General features: G+C 39.2%; 1 protein-coding gene across 8 annotated transcripts in view; it reads left to right on the forward strand.

Annotated features, from left to right (window-relative positions):
• Positions 1–2,320, forward strand: part of CD46 (CD46 molecule) — an 87,842-nt gene extending 85,522 nt beyond the window's left edge. For 7 of the 8 annotated variants that reach the window (XM_077157661.1, XM_077157660.1, XM_077157662.1 and 4 more), the window contains one exon: positions 447–2,320. In XM_077157661.1, the coding sequence (XP_077013776.1) occupies positions 447–510 (64 nt within the window). In that variant the 3' untranslated portion in view covers positions 511–2,320. The remainder of the gene's footprint in view (positions 1–446) is intronic. The other variant, XR_013174281.1, reaches the window with a different exon arrangement.
• Positions 2,321–8,017: the final 5,697 nt, after the last annotated feature.

Consider the following 8,017-nt stretch of genomic DNA (forward strand, 5'->3'; position numbering starts at 1 on the left):
AGTCTCTTACCGGGAATACATGATTTGCTAATCGGTGAGGGATAAATGAGACGTTAATGTACTTGACTATTTGAACCTCTACCACTTTTTAAGTTTTGTCTCAGAACCACAGATTTAAAATTGTGATAGTAGGAGGACACGGATTTTTCTCCAGTCCTTCCCATGACCCTGAATTAAAATGAGGAAATACTAAGTATTTTGTATTCTGCCCTGTTTATCGTTTCGGAATGAAACAAAAATATGCTACAGGGATAAAAGAAGGGTTTTTAGAGTGAGTAGTTTGAATATTTGAAATTACTTTAAAAAGAAGCATTTATTTTCTAGTCTGGGTACTGCTGATACTATAAACACATTTTTTGATTGCCCATTTTCTAAATGGTCTTCTGAAATTTAATTTCTGTACTTAATTATGTTTATCTTTGCTGTTTTTGCACCTTGCCTTATAGGAACAGAGAGATTAAAGCTGAGTACACCACTTGCCAAAATAAATCAACCACGTCAGGAGAGTAGAAGAGCTAAATGTTTTCTCCACACCAGTGCATCAGTTTATCTTTTGCTTCAGTTTAAATATAAAGATTTATGAAAATAATTTTGTAGTTTTTTTTTTTTCACTCTCACGAGGGCACCTCATTTTTAGTACTCACCTTTTGATCAGGCTTGATCACAGGTATCCTTTGATGCGCCTTTGAAATGTATATGAACTTGGGAATAAATATATTGCCTATTTTCCTTGAAATAGCACTTTCATTTATAGGACAAGAAAGTGACTTTAAGATGTTTTTGTTCAGTTTGATTAATGTTCTCTTAAGATTGATTCTTTCAACAACTCTGCTGTACTTTGTTTATTGTGCAAAGCCTTACAAATGTGTGTATATTACTGCACGCCTTAATCATCAAAAGCAGGAATACTGAAAATTGAGAATTTGGAGAAGTTTGACTTAACTAATTGAGAATTAGTTATAATTATAACTAATATTATTGGAAACTGCTCTGACAGTTAATAGGGTAAAATTCTTTTTTTAAACTTCTGTGTTGATTTAAAGATAAGCTAGAAAGTTAATGTGCAGTGTTTGTTTTTCATCCTTTTTTTGGTGTCAAAAAACAGGTTCAGGAATCCTATCTTAAGTCAGTAAGAATTCAGAATCAGTTGCATACTTCTGTCCAAAGTTAAGGGACTGTCCTCATGCCAAGAAAGCCAGTTCACGGGATGATGTGAACACTGTAGCCTTCGTAGTTTTCTTTCCCTTCTTGAATAGAGAAATGTCTTACTTTAATCATGTCATCTAAAAATAGGCAGTTGTGAAGGGAATAAATTTATCAAATGACCTCAAACTGGTTCAGAAACTTAGCCCATTTAAGTTGCCCTTGCTAGGAGAACCCTCTTATCTATCTTTGTATCCATCACTGTCATCTAAAAGGCGGTCATAATTAAGCCACGTATTTCAGAGAAGGCAACTTAATTTGCCTATTTGTTGTTGCTTGTTACTAAGGGACAAAAAAAAAAGCTCAGGTTGTGCTTCACCAATGGCTCTGCGCGCCCCCTGCTGAGTCTTTACTAGCCAAGCAGATTCCCTTTCAAATAAATTAGTGGACAGAGAGACTCGGCCATTCTAATTCAAATGATATATTTAAAGGATGATACTTAGTAGCACAAATTGGGCCAAAGAAACGATACCTCATCAAGGATATAATTGGGTAGTCAAGAGTAGATAAGATTATTGTTTTACTCTATAAAGATGTGTTTATAGGGTTAGCATCCACTGGAGATATTCCTTCCCTTTGTAATCTCTGGTGAGATACTTAAGGAAGATAAAATGTGAGCTGAAATAAACAAATTCCAAATGAAGTACACACAGAATGGATATTTACTACACCCATTTTCACAAACTTTACAAGAAGCAAAGGATGGCTGTTACTATTTCCTTTTTTTTAATGCTCCTAATTGGACTGTTATTCATGTAACGATATATATGCTTAATGGAATAAGTTGATTCCTATAGAAATTTCTGCTTCAAGTCCAGGTTTTTCAATTTAATATATTTATATCTGAGATTGATCTATGTGTGTGAATATAGTATGTCTTTGTAAAATAAATTGTTCAAATAAAAAAATTTTATTCAAATGCCAGGGAAAGAAGCATCTGGGAAATTTTGGGTTGTATATATGTTACTACAACTCAAAGTTAAAAGTAAAAGAAAAAACTACAAAAATATATGTATACAGTGAAGCAAGAAGTCCCAGATACACAGGGTCTTCATTGATCACTTTTTGAAAACTGGCTGTTCAAATTTGGTAAAAATAAAATTGTACATGTAGAGTAGCTTCATTTATGATGTGCTTATTTCCGGTGTGTTCTCTCTCAAATCAGATTGTTTCTAATTGGGGCCCATGTTCTATAACTATCCCACTCCCATAATCAATACTCCTGTCCCTCCCCACACCGAAGGCTCTTATATTACAGAACTAAAGCAGGGAGGGAAGGCTGGTCTCTGCCCATCAGCTCAAATGACCAGTTCCTGAGACATTGGGTTTTGGAGAAAGAGTTCACTTCTAATTGTGAAGGAGATCAGGTGGCCTATGGACCTAAAAAAAAAAAAAATCACCCTACATCTAAGAAGTTTTTTCATGGATTCAAACAAGGGAAGGTGGAGTTGTTACCATTACCACAGCCAAGTGTAAACAAGGGCTGGGACTAGTTCAGTCATTCCAGATATTAACTTTTGGCTATTCTACAATATACTAGAAAGTTAAAAAATCTATATAATGATTCAGTAATCATAATCATTCTTAACACTTTAGTGTCTCCCAAGTGTATCATGTATCTCTCCTGCTCAGAGATGTTCAGTGACATCACATTTTCGATAGTAAGTCCAGATCTCTTGGCATGGTACTCTAGGACCTCCCACAGCTAAATCCCAAATTTCTTCTCCAGCCTTATCTTTGTTACGCTTCTGATAACTTACTCTCAGGCAAGCCAGTGTGTTTAGCTCTGTACTTTCTGCTGTATTCCTACTTCACTGTTGTCTGAAACACTGAGCATCCTGCCTAGAGCCTATGCATCTTCCAAAGCCCAGATCAAATAGCAGCCATTCTGTGAAGCTTTTCCTTATTTCTGCCTAGTTCTCCTAGACTTTACTATTAACTGATCTTGAATTGGCCACATTTAAGACATCTGTATACATCTGTCGAACAGAAGGCAGCTCTTTCACATCACTTTAATGTGTGATTAGGGCTAAGTACATAAAAAACCAAGCCCCATTAATGGAAGTATAAAACTCAATTTCTGTTAACTACTAGTTCTTTTGCTATGCAAAAAAAAAAAAAAATTGATCTTTGCAGGTTTTAATTGGTTTGTTAAATCTCAAGTCAGGCCTCACCATGGCTGCACAATGGAATTACCTAGGGAGCTTTACTAGCTCCCGGGTCCCATCTCAGGAGATGGCAGAGTAATTTATCTGTGATACGGCCTAGGCATGGTTGGTTTTTAAAACTTTTCAAGTGATTCTAATGTGCAGTTAAGGTTGAGAACTTCTGGATTCCCGTAGCTCACAGTCCATTTCTGTATATAGATGGAAGGTAGAAGTTTATATTGACCAAAGAAAATAGTAGTTTAATTAATTCAGCCTACTAACCAAATCATGAATTCCAAAATCTCAAGGTATTGGCACCTGGCTATCTGAACACACATTGTGGTTTGAAAATATGAAAATACTGAAACAATCTTTCTGTTTACTATTGACACTGGGTGAAAATTATGCTGACAATGAATAAAGCATTGTAAATTTAATTTGATTTTAACTGAAGTGTTTTTAAACTGGCATAAGCTATGTTAAGGAGAGCTTTTAAGGTGACTAACAAAAGGCATCTGCAAGAATGCTGAAGACAAGCAGGGTAGGTAAGAACATGATTTTGTATGGGTAAAGAAGAGTCAGCTAACATTTTAACCAAGAATAAAATTTTTTTTTGCATATTCTTATAATTTGCCTATTCTCTAGGACTGGGATTTAACTTCACCTACTAACTTCCAGAAACTGCAAATTTGAGTGCCTGTACATACGAATTTTTTTTCTAAGCTATTTTGCTTTCATCAGATTTCTGGGCTCATCCATAATAGGTCATGTTGCAAAGATAAAATGGTAGCCTTTGTAAACCGCGACACTGCTGCCCTCTTGTGGATCGTCAGGGTATTTGACTCTGCCTTGAGCTTTCAAACCATCATTATTCAGACGTTTCAGTCACTTCTGAGTTCCCAGAAGCCATTTTAAACTTCATTTTGGATTTGGCATTAACTAGCTCTTTCCTGCTTTTCTTCTGTGAAATGTGAATTTTAAAGAAAATTAAATTCGATCCCTCATTGCTTAATATTGAGAATTTGGGTCAGTTGGGAAAATTGAGGGCTTCAGCACCATAGGCAAAAAATACTTTCTGCATTCAAGAAACTTTTTTCCGTTTTCCCTCATTTACACGCCAGAACAAATTGCCAGAAGTATGGATGACAGGGAAAGAGCCCACCCCCACCCCCACCCCATTCCTGCCCTGATAATCCAAGAAAACCTGAATAGGGTAGTAAAACTGATGTGAGATAAACCACTTAGGTTTATAAAATTTAGCTCCCTTCTGTTAGCTTTTTAAAAATTGAAGTAATGTCACAGTGACAAGGCCTGTGCTGAACCAATCGAAACAAGTCAAGCAAAAGGCTTGGCATCCAGTGTTGAGGGTTTGTGGGTTCAGGAATTCTGGACACAAATTCTTAGCGGTGCTTACTTAGATGAGTACTTATTTATGGGTTCATTAGAATTACTGATCATCCGATTATCCACCTCCACCTGAAAAGGAAGCTCCTAGGAAAAATAACTCCTTAAATTTGTATTTGAATTGGGACCCAACTATCAGAGAACTTTGGTGGAATCCCACTGACTCTACCTCTCAGATTTTAGTATGTGTGGGAGTCACGGGTTGACCCCTTTGCAATGCACATTCTGACTCAGTAGGCCTGGGGTGGGTCTGAGATTCTGCATTTCTAACGTGTGCTCAGGCCCCAATCTCTGGAATCCGCGACTGTTACCTTAGATGGCAAAGGGACTTTGCAGATGAGAGTAAGATTCTTGAGATGGGAAGATAATCCTGGACTATCCAGGTGGGAACCCAACAGTGATCACAGTGCCTCCTTATGAGATGGAGGCCGAGAAGACCTGACTGCAGCAGAAGGCAATGTGAGCATGGAAGTAAGATGCTCTGCTGCTGGCTTGGAAAAGGGAGGAATGGGTCACGAGCCAAGCAGTGCAGCTCTGGAAGCTGGAAAAGTAAAGGAAACAGGTTCTCCCCGCAGGCCTCGGGAGGTAGCATGGCCCTGCCCAGACCTTCATTTTGGCCCAGTGAAACTCATTTCAGACGTCCAACTTCCGGAGCTGTAAGAGAATCAATTTGTGTTGTTTTTAAGCCACTTGGCTATGATTATTTGTTACAGCAACCACACACACACACACACACACACACGTATTACTCAGACCAGCAAGATGACAGAATAGTGGATTCTCTGGCTGCACATTAGATCCAGAGGAAATGTTCTTTTAAAAAAAGTCCACGCCCCATTTCTAGACCAGTTAAATCAGAATCTGTAGGTGTGGGACCCCAGAAATCACTATTTTAAAGGATTCTTGGGTGAATTTAATCTAAAACTGAGACGGATCACTACATATCAAAATTAACCCAAAGCATAAACTTTGTGTTCAAGGAAAACTTTTATACTTTCCAAAAGAACAAACAGATGCACCACTCTGATAGGTATCCCCTTAAAGCCATACAGCAGCTTCTGAACTGCAGGCATGGGTCAACATCTGACATGAGAATGACCAGCTCTTGGGCTGAGCCATTGCTGTTTCACCTAAGTGGTTAAAGATCTGACGTCTCCTATCTGTTAAAGACACATCAGCAGTTACTTCCACAGATGGGAGTTATTTGCTGGTACATTGTATAGGGGCCCAAGGGTGCCTTCAGTCTTAATACCCTGAGAAAACTCAGAGCCTTCTAAATAAACCTACGCATGAATCACCTCTCCATTTTTAAATGTACAACTAAAAAATCTGTTACAACTTAGGTAAGCTGGATCCTTGTCTGACAAAGCATTATCCAGAATGATGACACGGCCTCATAAACCAGATGGAAGATGTGGTCTCCCGAATAAGCATTGTGCTGACCAATTATGAAAAACCACTTTGGAACAGCAATTTTCGGCAGACGGCTGTCGGCATCCAGTGGAATCTAAAGCAAAATAATCCTAGCTGAGAGGCCACCTCAGTTATTGGAGCATGCAACTTGCTTCTTTTTAGTAAACAATGTGGGATTCTTCAAACATTTAAATATCAGTGGAAGCTTCAGAAACCTTTACGGAAAAGATTTCTTAGAAGTCATTATTTCTGCGTTCTGATGCCATACTCCAGCTTCCAGCACTTCCTCATCTCATCACTAGACTCATGGTACCTCACACCCCAAGGCAGAATCCGTGTCGTCTTTGTAGTTGCAATACCTAAGCTGGAGCAGAAAGATGAATCAAAAAGTAATTTGCAGGGCGGGCCACAGTGGCTCAGCAGGCAGGAATGCTTGCCTGCCATACCAGAGGACCCGGGTTCGATTCCCAGTGCCTGCCCATGTAAAAAAAATAAGTAACTTGCAATTAATACAACAGATCCCAAACTGTCATACCTTAGGTACTACTGTAGCCTACCTCGTGGGTAAGTGAACAAGACAATACAATTTAGGCTCTTAATTAGCCCACCACCACCACCGCTATATCCTGGGACTAGACTAGCATTTTTCCATCAGTAGCCTAAAATGTGTGCAGCTGCGGTGAGGGGGCACATCATATTCACCGGGGAGTTTTCCCACCAAATGCTTCACTCACCCTACCCACACCCACACCCCACTGAGGAAAGCTGCCACCTGGGGCCAGAAGGTGGTGTGATGTGGACTTAGAAAAGGTGTTCAGGTGGCTGACTTGTAGAAAACTGTGAGAACCACTGGCTTGAAATATTTGTACTTCAGGTGGTCCCCAGACTGTCACGCACCTCCTGCGGAAAAGGCCCACGTAGGGGCTGCAATCCTCATTCCCGCAAATTCCCCAAGTGTGATCCTCTCTCAAGGATCAATACGACTAAGTGATGATTTTAGAGAAATGACTTGCCTGGTCTTCAAGCATTGGTAAAAACAGCCAATTTGAGCACTCCTGCATTTTAATAAAGCAACTGAAATCATCGATGCTGCTTCCAGCGCAGAGCCCATATGCAAGTTTCTCACAGGAACAAACTTGCAGGCAGGGCGCCAGGGCCGCAACCCATTTGGAAGCACGGTCAGTTTTCCCATTCAATGAGCAGCATCCCTTGCCCTAGATTTTCTTCATTTTTTTTTTTCCTCCTCCCTATTCTTTCATTTTAGTTTTTGGCTCACATAATTTCATTCTCGTCTTAATGGCTTCCTTTTTTAATGTCTGTCTTTTATCATAACCTACTTCAAATTCTTTATGAAGTAGGTAGGATCTTCATAGCAAATTAATTTTACAGGGCCCACTGTATCACAGAATTGTGAATGGAAAATAATAGATGAAAAATACAGGCATGATAATTTGAATATAAGACATTTATTAAGGACAGGAGTAGACAGGTATTTCTTAACAATTCAACAACAATCAATTCAGAGAAGTTACAGCACAACTACGTTTCAGCAAAAGGCCAAGTGAGGAAATCAGATAAATTACAGTGATTTGTTTTTAAAAATCCATGCAGTGATTTCTTACCTCTAAGAAACATAAGTACCATAAACGCAGCTGTAAGAAATTAGCAGGAAAAAGTGTGCTCTTTCCTCCCCACTCTGTGCCTGTCCCTCTTTGAGGAAACCACAGGCTACTGCGGACAGAGGTAGTCCACGAGGCTCCAAGGCTGCTGCTGCTGCTTTTCCCCCTACATCATAACCGATTTCAAATGGTGCTAGACAAAAACAGACTCTGAACACCAGGAGAAATCGG

The sequence above is a fragment of the Tamandua tetradactyla genome, chromosome 4, assembly GCF_023851605.1.
Source record: "Tamandua tetradactyla isolate mTamTet1 chromosome 4, mTamTet1.pri, whole genome shotgun sequence".
NCBI classification, from domain to species: domain Eukaryota; kingdom Metazoa; phylum Chordata; class Mammalia; order Pilosa; family Myrmecophagidae; genus Tamandua; species Tamandua tetradactyla.